A 20166-nucleotide genomic window follows, 5' to 3' on the forward strand; every position below is an offset into this window, starting at 1 on the left:
TAAAAATTCCCTAAAATATAAAAACTGCGATAATTTTATTGCTAATATGACTATTTTATCTACATGGTTGACACAATTGATAGTTTTAAACCAGGTTACTTTAAGGCATATTTTATTAGCTAGGACAGATTTGTCTGCTACACCGGCAATGAGTGTGCTCGGGTGCGGTATATTGGGGACGATAAGATCAAGGACGGCAGGAAACAGAGGTGGGACGCAGGTACGACACAAGCAAAACTGAAGCACACCACCGCCCCAAGGACTCAGGGAACTCCTTCTCTCGTACTGTACATTACCACGAAGCCGTATCAACTCAGGTGACCCCGACACGTGGAGGATTTCTGTGCGAAACAAGAAGTTTTTTTGTGGAACGCGCGGGTATCAGACGACCATTTTTTTGTTGAACCGGCTTCCAACATGTCAGCTGTCAACAGAACGTGAGCTGAGTGAACAAAATAGAAACGCCAAACCCGGACATTACCGTCTTCGGCGCGATTCTCCGAAGTATGATAACCAGAAGGACCTGGAGGCTTTAACCAAGTGTTTAAGAATATTTATTATTCCTACATTTTCACTCAGTTGAACGGATTTGGCTTGCAGCAGACGAAAGTGGCAAGATGGTCCAGCAGTACCAGTCGCCTGTCAGGGTCTACAAGTACCCGTTTGAGTTGGTTATGGCGGTGAGTTGATCTATATTTTCCCTCATCCACAATATTCCGCATATCGGACTTCACTGTCGGTTATTGATCGAGTAAAAGCATATTGACGTCACGTAGGGCCTCGAGTTAAAACCGCAGACATCTAGGTTGTCAGCCACGCACTCAACTCAAGCTTATTTTAGTAACGTCATCTTTCAACTGGGTCAGTGATGATATAGTTGTCTGTACAAGTTGATCTAGTTAATTCTGGCAGCTAATTTGTAGGCCAGGCCTGGTGGTAGATGTACAATGCAATGCTAGCATGTAGAGAGTTCATTCAAGCAATGAGATTATATTCAGGTTTGAATATAACGTTAGATAAGTAAACAACTAAACATATCAACTGACAAATTATGTAATGTTTTACCAGCTGTAACGTTTGCTTTGGGGGTGGAGCATTAAACCTTACCTTACATCACCGATGGTTTTACTGGGACATTCAGGGGTGTTATGTAATTTTTGACGTGCCAGCTTGTTTCAGAGATAATCTATATAATTCAAGAAGGCTGTCTGGGCAATTGAAAGTAGAAATGTTGGTCTCCTGACAATCCACTTTCTTCGACTTTCTCCACTTTCTTAACTAAAGTGTTCTTTTTATCTAATTATTAATCCCTTCAATGATCACAGTCAAAGATATGATAGATAGAGCTAGATGTGCAATGCAGCTTTGTTATGGTTTGTGTATTTAGCAAAGCACACAATCTGCTATATTTTGTATGTGAATGCTACTTGCTACTTTCAGATCCACCTTTCATTTACATTCACATCAGTCGGTCTTGTTTTAGCCCTGCTAAAAGAAATGCAGTAGTAGGTTGTCTGTGAAAGGAGCCTTGTAAAGAAAAGGAAAAGGAAGAAGGGGCCTTGTAAAGTTTGTTAATAGATGTCAGAAGAAGACATCCAAGAAACCAGTCTAAACTGGCCTGATTGAATATGTCACTCGCAAGTAGATCACTGGAGCAGGTCAAGCATACATGTCAAGGATTTAAAGCCCTGACTAAGAGGAGTTGGTAAATAAAGAGTATATTTTCACACCTTCTCAGCGGTTTTAACTCAAATCACTGAGTCCCATGGTAGAAAGTTGTTCTTGGTTCTCTGCCAGGGTCGCTTCTTACTCGCCACACTCCCGCCACACTCCCTCAATGTAAAATTTTTGATATGACATTGAAATGGAACATTCTGGACGGACGTAATGCCCCTGAGGCAGATAGCATTTCTGTGATGCACTAGTCTCTACCACCTGTGCCAGCTGGCACTGCTTACTGATTGAAATGCCAGCGCATCAACACACTGACATAAACAGGACAAACAGAACACCACCATTATCAGTGGATGACAGGGATGAGAATCTTTAAGTCAGCCTGGTATGTTTCCCAGTATTCTAGCCAGCATCCATCCTTCCCTCCTTAGTCTAGCGGAATTTTGCTGCTGATAGAAATTTTGCCCATTCCGTCCCCTGTGATGGACAAAAATCGGCTTTGAACCAAGCTGAGTCTACCAGCAAAATTTGCCCCTCAAAATAAGGGAAATAGGTTTTCAGAGGGACCAGATTTTTAAAACACTGATGAAACATGATGAGGGTTTGAGACAGGCAAGAACCCTCTATGACAGACAGGATAGCTCACAGTCAATGACCCCTAACATATATCTGGGAAGTGGAATGTGAGTAATGTTGGTAGATATGTATAGGCTGTAGAGATGGACAGTGGTCTGGCTCAATTTCATGGCTCTGTAGATCTAAGGTTTATACTATATAATAGATTCATTCTTTTCATTCTATATCATAGATGTGAATGTCCTCCTTGCAATTGTGAACTTTCACACAGATTTTGGGTTCTAGTACCAGAAACTGAGCATGCCAAAGGCCTGTCAGGCTTTTGGCTCACTCAGTTAGACGACTAGTGTTGTGATCTGGAGGACCCGCGTTCGATTCCCGGGTCGGTCACTGGGTATTTGTATATATTGTTTCTTTCTGTTCCACTCGCCCCTCTTTGTTGTTTCATTGGCGCCCGACGTGGCCCTGGTGGATAACAGGCCGGAGATGTGCCTGCCCACAGGGTGCTCGAACTCGGAGATTCGAGGACGAATCTTGAAAACAAAAGGGGGAGTAGTGTAACAGTGGGGGGGGTTCTAGTACCGGAAACTGAGCATGCCAAAGGCCTGTCAGGCTTTTGGCTCACTCAGTTAGACGACTAGTGTTGTGATCTGGAGGACCCGCGTTCGATTCCCGGGTCGGTCACTGGGTATTTGTATATATTGTTTCTTTTTGTTCTACTCGCCCCTCTTTGTTGGCTATAGCTATGACTCAGTATAAGTATGACACATATACATTATACGTACTGGGATTTTCTTTAATGTCCCTATTTTGGTTTCCTCAATCAGGAGAATGTCAGCAAAAAGACACTCTTCCAAGCAGTTACCTGCTAAATGTTGTGTGAAATGAGATGTCCCACATAACTTGCCCCTGTGACTTGCCCAAGGTAGTAGATATACCTGAAGCGTCTGACCAAAATCAAATCCAGTTGCAGTAACTGCTGTTTGGCGTATCTTATTACCTGGATGTCTAACCTTTATGGAGAAGATATGTCCAGCATAGCTGTATATCCAGTATCCGTGCAATCTGCAGTATGTATCATTCAAATCCTAGAAGCCAGGTTTAAGTTTTTTGGGGGGATCGCAATATGTGAAAATAGCCTCAAAGTAGGGGTGGGTACAGGTACAGAAAATTCAGGTACAGGTACGGTTCAAGTCCAGAGGATCTTTTTTCTTTGAACTGTAAGCCCCAAAATACCTGAATGCCTGCTGGTATAATATGGTCATTTTGGAATCGCTCCAACATCCGGTCTACTGATTTTTTTCAGGTCCTTTTTTTCTGAATCGATCCAACAATAAAAACTGTTTGTACCAGTACAGTGACCCCTACTCCAATTCCAAACCTTATACATGCTTTATCTTCCTCAGGCGTATGAGAGGCGCTTCCCGACATGCCCACAGATCCCAGTCTTCCTCGGCAGCGAGATTCTGCACGAGTTCAAGAGCGATGATGGCGCCATCCACGTCAAGGAGAGGAGGTGTAAACTCAACGTGGACGCTCCATACATACTCAAAAAGGTAGGCACACTTTCTCTCATCTCCCTGGCAACCCTGCTGGTACAATTGGATTTGATAGATTGATTCATTCACTCATTCACTGATGTATTCATTCAAACATTCATTCATTCATTCAAACATTCATTGTGTAATCAATTTGTTGTTTAACTTTAAGTGAGGGATTAAGCACATGACTTGTGCTGGCTTTAAAAGACAACTTTAGGTTCAAACAATGAATCATTTACGCAATCATTCTTACTAATCTTAGCCAGGAGAAGCTAGATTGATGCACAGGGCAGAATAAAAGGGAATATGAAAATAAAACTTTTCAATACAACTGAGTTGGTTTATAACAATATATAAGTGTGTGTTTGTCTGTGGCAAAGACTCCTTCTCATATACTGGACTGTTTTGCAATAGCTGATGCTGTAGGGCTGATGGGAATCAGGGTTTTACCTTGGTCAATACTGACAGACAAAGGCCATATGTAGTCTGAATGTCTGTAAAAAAAGTTGGAATAGTCCATGAAGCTTTTCATGTACCCTTGCCTGTTCTTTGCAGATTGCTGGTGTGGAAGTGGTGTACTTCATTCAGAAAAACTCCCTGGACAGGAGGGAACGCACACTCAAGATAGAAGCTCACAACGAGAGCTTCGCATCTAGAGTGATCGTCAAGGAGAACTGTTTGTACTCCGTAAGTCAAGATACAAAGTTAGCCTGTTCTCATTTGTTCTTTTATGTAGACTACTTTATTACCTTATTTTGGAAAATTCAACATCTACTAGTACTGCAACTTTTCCAATTCCAAGTTTGTTTTTTTGGTGTTGTTCTGATTTTCTTGTCTTTTTTCAGGTTCACCCAGAAAACTCAGAATGGACGTGCTTTGAGCAGTGCGCCAGTCTTGATGTTAAAAACTTCTTTGGTTTCGAGAGCACAGTGGAAAAAATAGCAATGAAGCAATACAGCCAAAACATAAAAAAGGTGAGACGGTCTTTGTATGTTGCTATAAAACATGTAAAGGAGAGAAATTCAGTTACAATTATTTGTGAAAATCTAAAAAGATGTGATGAACTTTGTTGTAATAACATTTTTTTACCATATTCTGTAGAATTGCTCTTGTATTCTTAAGTAGTGACATAATGTTAACGCAATGTTGATGTTGTTTCACAGGGAAAAGAAATCATAGAATTTTTCATATTTGTTGTAATAATAATTTTTATCATAAGATACCATATTCTTTCAAATTGCCCTTGTATTACGAAGCAGTGATGTAATGTTAATGCAATGTTGATGTTGTTTTACATGGAAAAGAAATCATGGATTTTTTCTGTTAATACAATGTTGATGTTGTTTTACAGGGAAAAGAAATCATAGAATTTTTCATCAACGACCTGAGAAGCAATGGTGTAACATACGTACCTCCATGGACCCCTCCTAAGCCTGTCTCCCCTATTGAAGCCAAGCCCTCGAAGAGGGAACCGGAGCTGCAGGCCTCTGCGACAGTCCTGAGTTCCCCCAGCAGCTGTGACAGCATCACCAGCAGCAGCAGCTACCACAGCGCTAACACTGCTGCACAGACACCTGTCTCACCCACAGTACCGGATATACCTGAACTCCCTCCAGACATCAGGATTGCCAGTGAAGGTACGTTTGAGCTTTGTAAGGCTGCAGCAAGTAAATCATATGGATGACAGGCGCTGCTGAGCATGCAGGAGCACAAAAAATAAAGACAAGATGCCATAATTGTCAAAACAGAGACCATAAATGTTGCAACAAGAATCAAAACAATGAAAGTCTTTTATTCATCATCATCATCATTATCATCATCATCATAGATACCCCCAGATGACCCCGCGAGGGGCAAAGTGGGGGGGGGGGGAGCTGAAGTCCGGGGTTAGGGCGGGCTTGTATCCAAGAAGTGGAGAAAGTGACAGGACAAAAGCACTCTCTTTCCCTTTGAAGGAGGAGTAGAACAATTTGTCGATTTATTTTTACTGTGTGTACAGGGAATCTTTACTAGAATTGTGAAGTTTTACATACATAAAGATGCCTTTTATTCATTTGAGAAATACATGAAGAAAGTAGTCAAACCTTCTGTAATAAATACTGATATAATACTAATAATGTCTCCTTTCCAGACAAACTTGATGCAGATTATATTGAACGTTTCCTGGGCCACCTCACCCCTATCCAAGAGTCCTACCTCATTCAGCTGCGCAAGTGGATAGCAGAGTCTCACAAAGGACAGGTAAGTTCATCTTGTGTAAAGCATGACTCAGTAAGTTGTTGTTATCTTAGCTATTGTCATTAAGATGGCCATTGAATGACTTTGACTTATGCAGGCATCATTTTTAATGGGATGGATTCAAAATAGGATTAAGATCATATCAAAATTCTATTCCAATCAGCAATAAAATGTGGATGTTATAGTATTCTGTACTTGTTTTAGTTCATGAATTTATGTCAAAGGCAATTGTCACTTCTGAATTCACTTTCATAGGATCTGCCATTCATTTGGATATGAACAGCTTTCTACATTGTAGCTCTACATTGTATTCATAGTGGATTTCGTTTGTATGTACATAGTGCTATTATTAGCATTAAGCTTCCTTTGCCATTATTTAAGACTTTGCATTACTTTATCTGCCATTGCACATAGGTTTTATGTGTATTTAGTATTAGTTGCATTTAGACATGTGTAAGGTGGGTGTAATGGGTATTCAGCCATGTTATGTTATGTTATGCTGCTATTCATGGCTTTGTGTTGCTTTCTGCCATTGTTTTTTTATGTTTTCTTCGCTGACGATACATAAAACTTTCTAGGAATCAGATGAGAACAGTGAAGACAAAAATGAGGACGAGGACTCGGATTCGGAGGGAGACCCGCCGCTGGTTACCATTGTACCGTTGTTTGCATGCTAACGTTTGTGGTTACGGTTTCAGCTGTGGACATTCTAACTCATTTGGGGGAAAAGGCTGGTTGGTGATGGATTCATCGGATGCAAAACTTGCCCCCCTCCCCTCGCCCCCCTTCCCATGCAACACAGTACTTAGCAGTGTTCTCACCAGGATTTTTTCACAGCATAGGGGCATCTTAGTGTATCAAAGCCACGTGGTACTTGATGCAGGTGTGAACATGGTAAGGGGTCTGGGGGTGGGGGAATCCTTTGAAACATTTTAAAATTTTTAACCCCCTGAAACACTATTTCCTGCATTTTGAAGGGCACATACATGTATAGGGAAATATAGCCAACTGTATTTAACCTTTGCTACAAAACTACAGAAAACTCCCTTTTGTTGGTTGAAACACAGCATAGGGACCCAAATCACAGCATATGGGCCCAAATCACAGCATTGGTGATCCAAATCACAGCATACTATGCTGAAAAGGCTTGGTGAGAACATTGTAAGAGTGAGCTAACGCAGCATGTGGTACACATAGGGCATAGGTGGCAGCTCTGGTGATGGAAGCCAGAACAACGTCTCACACAACCCAAGACATTCACCCTTCCCTGACACTGTGCTGTGCATTTTTTTTTGTTATGCATGGTACATCATGCAGAAGCTAGCTCAAAAATATGCATTCATTTCTGTGTCTTAAATTACATGTACACATTTCCCAACATGTACATGTTTACACATACGTCTAACTTGACAATGTTGTGTGAAGTTTTCTGACATCAGATTTGAGGCATCATTGATGTGTTCTGCTTGAGGTTTTGATTGAGAGCTACTCTGACCCCTGACAAAATCAACTGCATGATTTTTTATTGTACCAGTCTTATTTCAAAATAGAATAGTGGTACATTCTGTTTCCTGGATGTGGATTGCTTTTTGCAGATAGCTTGATAATTTTTTTGCACACACTTTGCAGATGTTGTGCATAGATGTTGTCTTTGGTGTGGTTTGACGATTATTGATTCATCGTGTGTGTTTGATGTTTGTTCTCCACCTCTCCATCTCTCATTCCGTCCATCATGTGAGCAGGACGTGGCAGAGTCGGCAGGCTGTGCATGGGACAGGGTATACATGAGACTGTTGTCCCCTTCCTCTCTATCTCTCTCTCTCACACAGCAAGCTGCATGAGATCAGTCACAAACCTGCATCTACTACACTCACTCAGGGAGTAGGAGGGAAGATTTCAAGTGAAATTGAAATTAAATTTCTCACTGGAGAGCTATTCTTCCACTCGGTCTGGTTATGACAGAGAAGACAGGCGCTGTGTACAGTTTGTACAGAGTTGATTGTTCATTTAAATGAAAATTACCCTAGCTCTTTTTGACAAGCACAATGAATAGTGGACTACAGCTTAATTTCCTGTTCTTAAGACTGCAACATTTTCTGGAAGATTACAATTTTTTGTAAGGAAGGTTTTACAGCATAAAACTTTGAATGTGTTTTTGGTTATCATGTTAGGGACCGTAATGACAACAAAGTTTTCATCAAAACAACTGTTTCTATTACCTCTATTTTGGGCGGTAACAGGATGTTGTGTTTGGAGATCCTTATACATGAATGTTGTGTGTATATTTCATATCTGTGCATATCAACTATATATAAACAACTTTACTCAAGAACTATAAAAATCCAAATAGCACAATAAATTATGAAATCACAAAAGCAGTTTTGTCCCAACTGGTATATTTTCAGACAAACCTTCATCTAAACATAACCAATGGTATACTTATTGCAGTTTTTTTATCCATTGTAGTATCAAAGGAAGAAGAGTCTGCCCTCCTTACTACTTGAGTCTTAATAACTTTCACACCTACCGAAGACTTGAGAGACCTTCTGACAGCTTTGTTGCATTCATTTACCAAGACCTTGTATAGCAGGACAGCATGTTCCTCTCTCCTGTCTGCCACATGCATGTATCTTTGCTATGAGTTCTCTCACGTGATTCGAATCTGCTGCGCTCTAAAGCCCCCATTCCACTACACTGTGATCTTACTGCTACAAGGAAGTTATTATTAACTATCTTTAACCTCCTCGCTGCAAACTTAATTGGATTTTTTTATTGGGTTTTTGAAATAAACAAAAACATAGAAACTTGGGGAACCAGTCAACAGAATGATAATAGTAGTAAAGATTAATTGGACTTACTTAAATTTATGTAAGCACTTATTTCATACATGAAATACCATGCAAAATGTATAAGTATGAGCAAACAAGACAACAAAACACACAAAGCATTTTAAAGGTCTGTGAAATTTGTTCACCAACCTGTCAAGATAAAATCATAGCAAGTAAGCCACCCTTGTGGAATGGGGGTATAACACTGCTGTTGTCTACCTGAAGTCTTCTGTCATCTTGCAAGCAATGCTAACACTGGTGGATGCCATATGCACTGTGGGAGTAAGGACTAAAGCACAGATTTATCTCCCAGACACATCAGGGTCCGCACAGCGTATAACCTGAGAATTTCTCTCTCCAGGTTCCGAAGGATTCCCACATCCTCCGTTTCCTGCGGGCGCGAGATTTCAACCTGGAAGAAGCGAGGAAGATGCTGTGTAACTCCCTAGCATGGCGGAAACAGCACCAGGTGGACCTGATCCTGGACACCTGGAAGCCCCCCACACCCCTGGTGGACTACTTTGCTGGGGGATGGCACTACTATGATAGAGGTAGGTCCTTTTAGACTCTGGATAACTCTTATTCATCATGATCATTGAATGTGTAGCCAGTTTTGTATTGTGAATGTTCTTTTGCCCTGACATATGAGGACATATTGTCAAAAGTATTCCTGATTTCCTGAGACCTTATTACAGGTGGGCAGGGGACGTTGATAGCACAAGTCCATTATCTCTGTTTTAAGTTTATTTTCGAGTAATTCTTGTTCATCATTCAATTTTTAGCCTGTTTTGTGTTATCAATGTTGTGCCTTTTGCACAGACAGATACTGAGATAGGGTCCATGTTGTGTTTGGTGCAACTGCATTATGTTGGGAATTAGACTATTGTTGTTAGAGTATCTGTATAAGCTGGAATATATGATATTTGGTATAACACTCCAGCTTTGCTGGCACACTACAGAGTACAATGTGTTCATGAGACTAACCCACAGTGTGTGTTTCCAGAGGGCCGTCCCTTGTTCATCCTGAGACTGGGACAGATGGATGTTAAGGGTTTACTGAAGGCATGTGGGGAAGAGGCCATCCTTCGACACATCTTGTCTGTGAATGAGGAGGGCTTGAGACGCTGTGAGGAGGCCACCAAGGCAAGGGGCTATCCCATCAGGTGGGTGTCACACCTCATGTCCTAGTTCTGCACATTTTCCACAAATGGGGCCTTCACACTGAAACCGAATAAGCAAGAATCAAGCAGAATCAGCCGGAATGAAGTATTTGCAAAATTCGTGTCACATTCGGGCCATTTGGGTGAAAATTCCAAATGGACCTTATATCCCCTTCAGACGAGAAGGAATGAGCCAAAATGCCGTCAGAATGAAAAGTCTTTTCTATTCCTGGGAATTCGTAGTGCATTCTGGAAATTCTCCCTGCATTCCAGATATTCTTTTGGCCACATTCTGGCAGGATTCAAAGTGGCTTGCCATTTTGGTTCTGCATCAAATGAGATAACAATATTTCGATTAATGTTGGAATGCCGTAGAATGCGGTGATACTGCAGTTAAAATAGTTAGAATACACTTTGAATGCCATTCGATATTTCTCCTTTTTGAATGCACCTTGACAGTTTTTAAGATGTCAAAAACTTTCAGGCCAGCCAAAAGAATGGGCTCAAACAGCTGGAATGCACTGAGAATTTCTGGAGCACTGAGAATTCCTGAAAGTCTTGTTATTTATAATGCTAGACAGTGATGTGTAACATTATATTGCTATTCCTTGTCCCTACTACTAGACTCTCCAATATCAGCAATGCTGCCTGAGAGTCTGTGTAATGTACTTCGTCACATTTGCTGATAGATAAATAAAAAGTCTTGTTAGACCATGTTGATTCGATAGTATGGATGACATCCTCTGGGGACCCCAAAACTGATGTGAGCGTGCAGAATAAAGACAACTTTGGCCAAAAAAAAAATCTTTGAAGTCTAAGTAAGTGGTCAAGAAGGTTGAAAATGAGTAGACATCCATTGTATGGTATACCCAACAACAGATGCTTCATTTTTGTTCTTTCACTGCTTCTGTGACTTTTGAAATGACTTTGGATTATAGGACATTAGTATCCCTTTTTTTCAATCTATGGCATGTACTGTAAATATAGAAATGTTCGCAGTGGATTGATGTTCGCGGTTTTCGCGGTGACCACTTAACCGCGAACTTAAAACCACTGCGATTATTTTTCTATTATGGTATTAGACTGCAGTCTATGGTGTTACCGCGAACTTAAATCCACCACGAAAGGTACTTTTTCCCGCTACCGCGAAATTAAATCCCGGCGAACTTAACTGCACTTACAGTATTTGCTCATTTTGTAGCTGCTTTGTACAATTTACAGTATGGTTGATTTTCTTTTTATATATGGTTGTCTTGAGCTTATGTGAAGAAAGTCATCCACTATTTTGTCAGTGATGTAACTGAAATTGTGTTTGTGTAGTCAGTATGGTCAGATCAGCCGTGATTGTCAGCCATATTTACCTGTTCTTTATTTTACCATTATGAAGACATTGATTCTTTTAGTCAATACCTGATTAGTCATTGTAAGCTTCATGTAGGAAGTACAAAACGGTTGTATCTAAGTTGCAAGAAGATGCATTGTACAATGCTAAACATTCTTCCAACACAAAGGTGTACTCGGATCAAATTTTCAACAACCACTGTTTGATCCACTTCCTTTGTGTTGGAAGAAAGTTTTGCATTGTACTATGATTACTTCGAACACAGATGATCTTCCATGATAAGAAGATGCATTATTTGTGTTATAGCACCTGGACATGTGTGGTTGACCTGGAAGGCCTGTCCATGCGTCACCTCTGGCGGCCGGGAGTCAAGGCCCTGCTGCGCTTCATCGAGGTGGTGGAGGCCAACTACCCTGAGGTGTGTTTAAAATTCGGAACTTACTTGGAAATTTACAGACCATCATTACTGCCACCAAAAGGATCGGACTATCAAAACAGATCCACCAGAAACTGTGACAAATATCGACATGTGAAATGTAGGACTGACAGACTAAGAAACTCGCTGATACTCTACGTTGTGCGACTTTTAAATGCTTAATAATTTTGTCTCTAAGGATATCTGTTGTGCTTTTAAAGTGTTGTTACACGCACTTGATTTGGTTTTAATTTATCAATGTCAGAATTTTAAACGTTATTTTAATGTTTGATATATAATTGATGATATAGATGTTTAATGTTTCCATAATTAGTTCTGCCTGGAAAACAATTATTTGTATGAAATGCGCAATTCAGCCAACAGGCTGCGAGAGATTTTTACCCTAATAAACCATTCATCATCATCATCAGACGATGGGGCGGCTGCTGATCGTGCGGGCGCCGCGCGTGTTCCCCGTGCTCTGGACGCTCGTCAGCCCCTTCATCGACGAGAACACCAGGAAGAAGTTCCTGATCTACGGAGGCAATGACTACCTGGAGAGTGGGGGGCTGGCCGACTATATCGACCCGGAGTACATCCCCCATTTCCTGGGTGGCACATGCCATGTAAGAAACAACCAAATACTGTTCATTCAGGGTTGTAGCCAGCGTCCGTCCTTCCGTCCTCTAATGGAATTTTGCTGCTGGAGAGGACAAAATTCGGCATATAAAGATATTAATTGAACAAAGCAAGAGTCTACCAGCAAAATTTGCCCCTCAAAATAAAGGAAATAGCTTTGCAGAAGGTCTACAGGATTTCCATTCCAAAACCAGGGGGGAAAAATTTCAGGCTGGCTAGAACACTGTGTTCATTGTTCTGGACATGCTATGGTTGTAATTTTTGACTGGTAGATAGCTCTTTAGGCAGAGAGTTAGTGGGATAGGTTTTGGCCCTCTAGTGGCTTTGTTTTTAGAGCTGCAGGAACTAGTTTAGTTTCATACTTTATCTATTTATTACTTGATAACCCCTTTTAAGGGTTGATTTCCAAGATGGCTCAGTTTGTATAGGAAAAGACATGTTACATTTAGTCAGCAGGTTACAAGTTTGGATAACACTAAGTAGAAGAAGGAAAATCTGAGTTATGTAGAAACAAAGTCATTGACTGTAACTATAAGTTTAAGCTGTTTCAGGCTTAAGACATTGATGTTAAATGTCTGTTATTGTATGTTGTAGTGTACCATGCCAGAGGGAGGGCTGGTCCCCAAGTCCCTGTATCAGCTGCTGGACAATCTGTCCATGAACGATGGCCTGCCGTCTCTGTGTCAGGAAACCATCTACCAACTGTCCAGCGTCATCAAAGGAGCCCCACATGAGGTGACAACTGCTGTTATAAGTTCACGGACATGGTTTTTAATCTGATTAATGCTGTCTTCAGAACACATCCTTTCATCACCCAATGAAGAAAAAAACAACTTCCAAATTCAAACTCTCTAGTATCTTCAAAGGATCCCCACATGAGGTGACAACTGCTGTTATAAGTTAATAGAGATGATTTTTAATCTGATTAAGGCTGTCCTTTCATCACCCTGTCCAGAAAAAAATGATCTTCGAAATTCCAACTCTCTAATGTTTTCAAAGGAGCCCCGCATGAGGTGACAACTGCTGTTATAAGTTCATGGACATGATTTTGATCAAATTAAGACTGTCTTCAGAATCTGTCCTTTCATCACCCTATTGAGACAAAACTGAACTTTCAAATTCCGACTTTCTAGTGTCTTCAAAGGATCACCGCATGAAGTGACAACTGTTGTTACATGAACGTAGAATTTCTCAAACACAATCTCAAGTCCAATTAAGGCCATCTTCAGAACCAGTCCGTCCGTCTAGGGACAGAAATTGGCTTGTTGGGACATGAAAATTTCACCCTATCCAGAAAAAACGAACTTCAAAATTCCAACTCTGTAGTGTCTTCAAAAGAGTGGACTACTGCTGTTTATTCTCTACAGTTTTGTTTGTGATTACTCATACTAGGTAACCCAATAACTAGAATCTAGAGTTAGCTTTTAGACTAGAGTAGACACTTGCTTTATTGTCGTACACTATTTGTAGCCTTTCATGTTACATGCAGTTAGCCCACGGGCAAAAAATTGCACTTAACTTCCTACTAACGTCCTTCCTCACATGTGGAATAGGTCTTGGTGAACATCGACGACAAGGACTCTGTGCTGACTTGGGACTTTGACGTGCTGAAGGGAGACGTGGTGTTCACGGTGCTGCGGTCCAGGCGGCCCCTGACCGTGCCCAAGGACCCGCCCGGCGCCGTGGGGGGGCCGCTGAACGTCCAGCTGCTGGACAAGTCCATGACGGTGGGGGTGGACGTGAGCGTGGTGGAGACACCGCTCGTCTGCCATGAGGGGGAGAGCATTCAGGTGAGAACTACTCATGACTTTGACTTTATTTAAACTGCAACAGGGACAATACAATATGGACACTAGGCAGCTACAGCAAATCTGATCTACCGCCCACCTCTGCATAAAGACCTACTGGCCACTATGACGCCATACATACATACATTTTCATATTCTTATCGAGTTGAAGCATTCCATAAGATCTATCATTCATCATTATAGTTAGGTCCCTATCTCTGAAAATCGCCATAAATACTCAATGAACGAAACTGATTTGTGTGTGCAAAAGACAAGTGAATATTATAATTTGTATTTTCACATACATGCATATGCATGGACGTTTGGGGCAATTCCCAAACAGCAGGGCCCTCCCCAGTTCAGTTTTGAACTGGAGAGAAATACTTAAATAATATGCATCGGTGTCACTGACAAAAGATAACGGATGTTATCTAAAACGTCTGACCATTTCCAAAATGATTTGCTATTTGGCATATCTTTTCACCTGGATGTCTAACCTTCATCAGCATAGTAAATAATAACATGTGTTGTCCCCAGGGTTCCCACGTGGCGCGGTACCCAGGTCCGTACGTACTGCAGTGGAAGTTCCACAACGCCCCAGTCAGCTCCTCCCTGCCACAGGCAGTCAAGGCCACGCTGCCTGACGTCTTCACCCACCACAAGTGCAAGGTCATGTACTACCACGAGGTGCTGGCCTCCGACGACTTCAGGTAAGGGTCAAGTCAAACCGATCAACTCGTGTCTACTCCTGGGTTTCGCACAGTGTTTGTCTCTTTGTTTGTTTGTTTGTTTGTTTCTTTGAACATGTATTGATTCATGTGAAGCTCAAATCGGCCTGCATGACCATTTCATTGGATTTCTAATGAGCTACATTTTGTAGACCCTTCCTCACACAGATAAAGACCAGCTTTCTTCTTATGCTTGACAAAGATTTGAAAAAGGCATCTCCTACTAGGTGAACACCTTGAGTTCAGGATCAATAATAACTGAGCCATCCACCCACCTCCCCAATCAGCCAATAGTTCTCAATCAAAGAAAAGATTCTGTTAAAACTGTCAACTTCCAAGGGTATTGTCACTTAAGCTGGCATCATGCTGTCGAGGACATTAGCCTTGATTTGTTAATCACCACCAGAGCATCTTTTGAATATTTGTTGCCTGAAAAATAACTATTTCATTGGATGTGGCTCGGTGACATGCAAACTTTTTCTGGTCCCCTAAAAACACTGTGACTGACAGAACACCAGCCATATTAAAATCTGAAGCAATCCTTTTGAGCTGGCAGACTTGTCAGGCGAGGTGTGAACCTGCAGTATGATGCCAGTTTTACGATTGCATGAACGTAGATTGTAACGTCAGGGTTCTCACCAGGATTACAGCGTAGGGGCATCTTACAAAACAGTAAAAAAGCCCCCTATGCTCATTGTAACACGGTTAAGAGACGCAAATCACAGAATAGGAGATACAAATCACAGTTTTGAACCCCCTTATGCTCAACTGCGCTGGCCAGAACCCTGAACATTGAGTGTTGTGTCGTGGTAGTGCTGTGCTGACTTGTTCTTCTTGACTCTTCTTCTCTGTTTCCCATCAGACCTCTGTCCTTCATGTAAGTGGTTGTGCCTTCCTGTTCCTCAGTCTTTCTCATCTCCTCTCTTTCACATCTAACCTTTCTCCTCTTGTTAATGTACCTCACTGTAATAACATACATGGTGCAAAATGGAATTGAAAAGATTGCTCTGAAAAGCTGTTGGAAAAGTTTTTGGAGTTGCTGATGTTGTGTGGAAGTTTTCTCACTGACCTGAAAAATGTTAGAGATGGTGACAGTTGAAAGGTCTGCGCACTTTGGTGCAAAACTAAACTAATTTTTTAACCATGCTAGATTGAGGTTGAGAATTCCCTGTCACTGTGAAAATACAGTGTATTTGATGAAGGAATGTTGGTGATAGTTAAGTTCGCATGCTGGGAAAGTATCTTTTGTAGACTTAAGCAACCATCTTTTGTTTCTGAGTTCATTTGAAGGACATACAAATATGAGTTTGCTGTTTCACTGACATTCTTTCCAGAATAAGACTGCATGCTTCCTTTTCAAATCTGTTCCTGAATGAGTATGGTTCTGACTTACAAATACAACAACTGCAGAGCACTCCTCATTCTCTATATTCTTTATTTCACCTATTTTAACCCCTGAACACCTTCCAGCAGTTGAACAGGTTTCTGACGGTAACTTGTATCTTTACTTCCAGGGGTTCGATGACAAGTCTGCAATCCAGCCAGAGTGGCTTCTCCTCGCTGAGTGTGGGCACCACATCCAGCGCTCAGAGCAACAGCAGCCAATCAGCAAACAGCTCCTGTCCATCCAGATGATGATGTCAGTCAGCCTGGTCCCTCCAGGAGTCCTCATTAACTATCAGTAATTAATTGATTGATTAATTTATACAGTACTAATTAACTCACGTAAAATTAGACTGCTGCGCTAATCTGTGGTAGGAAAATGTACGGTTGAATTTGCTGATTGTCTGCTGGAAAGGTTTTGTTTTTAAGCAATGCAAGATTTTGAATGGCTTGCATTTTTGTTGTGGAAAGCTTGCTCTTAAACTATGAGGTCTTAATATGGAGTTAAAACTTTGTCCCAATTTGTTACTGTCTTTGTGTGGTGCTTCTCAGGATTCAGCAATTGGATGAACTCGGAAGAGGACTGCAGAAAGAGAGTCGTAAAGTTCATGCATTTACTGATTGCGTTGGGACAAAGTTTTAGCTATGCACTGTGTTACCCATTAACACAGATAAACTCTCATGCTACTACAAGGGTTTTCAGTGTTTAAGCATAGTCTGCAGCAGTTTCTAAGATGTTGCAGAAGTTGCTTCGCGACTCAAAACAGAGATTTCTGGGTTTACAAAAGTGTGGAATAATGAAAGTATGCATTGCAAGTGTGAATGCAAACAAAATTCTGCACTGTAGGTTACATGAAGGGCCATGGCTGGAGTTGATTTAGATCATCAAATAGTAAATTTGAACAATGTAACGATGCAACAATTACCTACAAGTCCTGTTGAGAGAACTCAACATAGATGCTTGATGCTCTTGTCAACTTAGATCTACTGATACAGAAAATTCAAAGTACTGATCTTAGAATAATGCGAATTAGTTGATGATAGGTCGTGATGCATGATTGGTAGGATAAAAAAATCACAAAATCCTTTAGTAAGCCATAGATTTTGGACTTTCACTAAGCCAACAAAAGTAAGAAAGCCTAACTTAAATCAGTAGGCTGTTAGAGATCAGAACTTTGATGCAAGCCAAACCTGAAGACAAAAGGATACTAAACATAAAAGATAGAATAGTCTGTTAAGTGTATGGTACATTTGGTGGGAAAGCTGTTGTTTCTGGCCCTCTGTCTTGGTTGATAAATGGCTTGAAGTGGGCTTAAGATCAACTGTACCAAATGGTCCATCCACTTGCAAGAAACATCCTCAAACACAGGAGCTGCAAACAGTGTATCAAGCAAAGCAGTGATGCACGAAATATTGCTATCATATTTGAGGTTCTATATAGCAAAAGGTGGAAGATTAAACTCCTATACCTTAACATTTCTCAAGATATGTTTTGTGTGGAAATGCAGTCCATTTATTAGATTCTATAGTCTGTATATCCCAGTTTTCTCAACTTGTGTGTGGTTTCAGAACCACGCAGCTTTTATTGACTCAACTTCTAACTAGCCCATACACAGTATGAACTTAATATGGTTAGGTTGAGAAAAAAGTTGCTGTATGCATTTTCAAATATTAAGAAAATGCAATAGCACCCTAAAGCGCTGTTAAAGCAGGCATGCTCCTTTTAAAGCTATTGCATTAGTTCTTGTTTCAAAACTTCACAGATTCAACCTAACCTCTTGGAAAACTGTGAAAATTGGTGTGAATGGTTTCAACTGAACTCAGCTAGAGTCAAGCTATGATCAAGAACAACATGGGAAAACAGTTTTTAGCGCATGTTAAGACTAAACTTGGCGGACACACAGATAATATCTATGCATTTAGCCATCCCATATTACATGTATAAGGTGGGTAAATAGTACATTTTTCGATGATATTTATATCTTGTATAGACAAGATGCACTATATGAAAAAAGGGGGAACTTAAGTTTCTTTTATACAATTATAAAGGTTTAAGAAGCCATAGAACTTCAATACACAGTTGTATTGGAAACTTACCAGACATATAGTGGTAGCCTGAAGTCCAGCCTTGTTCGCTTTGTTCCGCTCCCGAAGGTCGCTACTCGCCAGCGACCTTTGGGAGCGGAACAAGGCTGGACTCCAGGATAATATAGTGGTGCACCAGAATTTTATTACACTTCCTAAAGCCTGCATAACACTTAAAACAAAGTGAGGCTTACCCTCCTTGTACTAACCCTTATATTGAACACGAGTTGCCATAATAAGATTAGGAATGTCACTGTTGAGGTCATCGTACTTGGCCTCGGCAACACTTGTATCTACGCAAGATAATCTAGTATCGTAGATCCTACATTCTACGATCAGGATGTTTTGGCTACGGTGGATAATCGAGTGAACACTTAGGAATACTCCATAGAACAAAACCTGACAAATTATGCATTTTATAGCTGTTAAAGCAGGCAATGACATATACATTTACCTAAACAACCTCAAACCTTCAGAATCTTCCAGTAGGCAAGTTATAGAATGGTTAAGAACTTAGGATGTCTTATGTGTGACTGCTGCTCAACTTTCCTATGCCCTTTAAGGCTTTTAGTAGCCTGGATGTCAATCTTAATAGCTTTATTCTACTCCCACTGGTCACTATATCCCTTCACTTTGGTATGTCGGAGGAAAACTAACAAGGCTGTCATCCATGCTTTGACTTTATTGATGATGAGACAAGTCATTACATGGGTCTGCCTAGGCCTCTAGTGTTATGTAAGTAGAATTGAAACCTACACCCTTGAGGAATACACACATCATTGTGAATCGTAAGGGAGAAGTAAAGATCCAGATGCAGGGAAACTGTTACAAATTATTTGGGGCTTAGATCCAGAGGAAGGAGTTGGTCTTTAGTAGAAACATCCATAATACTTGCCCCAGTTTCTATTTGAAATTGTGCTAAACAATAGATCTGATCAATCTGAATGATCTGTTATGGAGAATAGAGGCAATGTGACTTGCTACATGAAAACTGTAGTTCTGTGGTTTTAATGCTTGTATAATCAGGAGTTAATGTCAGGCTTTTCTCTCCATGTTTACGATGATATGTCTGGCCAGTGAGGTGGTTCTAAGCCACTAACCGGGGTTATGTCACCGTAATCTAGAGAAAAGAGGACCATTTAACGTCATTGTCATGTAGCCAATTCAAACAAACTGATTGCCTGTGCTTGTGACGTTATGACAGTATAACTGATAGAAATAAAGGTTTGTGATTGGTCCATAAAGCCTGGCTATATGACAATGACTACTAGAACTGCGATTAGGGGTTCCATCGTATTAACTTGAATGCAATTATGGATTTGTAGCTTTATGATTATTATATGGTGCAATGTATGGAGAAGTTGTGAGATATGTGAGCTAATGAATTGACATTGTGACTTGTTTAAGTGCTGCACTACATGTATTATGTTGGAAGTGGAAATGGAGTGTTAACCCTCCCAAACTTTACACATAGTATGGAACATTCAACTTTGGAATACAACAGGTAACATGTCACCATTGTGACACATGGCCAGGGACATGCAGAGATATATATTTTGGACAAAAGGACGAAAAATTTGCTTTTCCTTCAAGTAGCTTCCTCTCACCATTATTTTTTGTCACTCAATACTTCTTTATTATTTTCTTGGATAGCTACTAAAGTTTATTGTAGTTTTATTATTCTATTTCTTATATTTTTGTGGTGACATTTGTTTCTTTGCCCAGTTGTATTATTTCCTCATGTTGCATGATATACTTAGTTTTGTAGTG

General features: G+C 40.7%; 1 protein-coding gene across 4 annotated transcripts; it reads left to right on the plus strand.

The window, feature by feature from the left end:
* Positions 1-122: 122 nt before the first annotated feature.
* Positions 123-17758, plus strand: LOC118428724 (SEC14-like protein 1). Of its 4 annotated transcripts, XM_035838885.1 has the most exons (17): positions 138-220; positions 580-680; positions 3657-3806; positions 4347-4478; positions 4637-4765; positions 5143-5428; positions 5923-6032; positions 6608-6676; positions 7772-7807; positions 9219-9408; positions 9861-10020; positions 11666-11777; positions 12206-12400; positions 13008-13148; positions 13967-14203; positions 14738-14910; positions 16443-17758. In XM_035838885.1, exons 2-17 carry the CDS (start codon positions 618-620, stop codon positions 16561-16563), a joined length of 2304 nt encoding a protein of 767 aa, XP_035694778.1. In that variant the 5' UTR covers positions 138-220; positions 580-617; the 3' UTR covers positions 16564-17758. The 4 variants fall into 4 exon arrangements, with proteins under 4 accessions (XP_035694779.1, XP_035694780.1, XP_035694781.1 ...); XM_035838886.1 differs by lacking the exon at positions 7772-7807 and having other exon boundaries at positions 123-680; XM_035838887.1 differs by lacking the exon at positions 6608-6676 and having other exon boundaries at positions 123-680.
* The last annotated feature ends 2408 nt before the right edge of the window (positions 17759-20166 follow it).

The sequence above is a fragment of the Branchiostoma floridae genome, chromosome 13, assembly GCF_000003815.2.
Source record: "Branchiostoma floridae strain S238N-H82 chromosome 13, Bfl_VNyyK, whole genome shotgun sequence".
Taxonomy (NCBI): Eukaryota; Metazoa; Chordata; class Leptocardii; order Amphioxiformes; family Branchiostomatidae; genus Branchiostoma; species Branchiostoma floridae.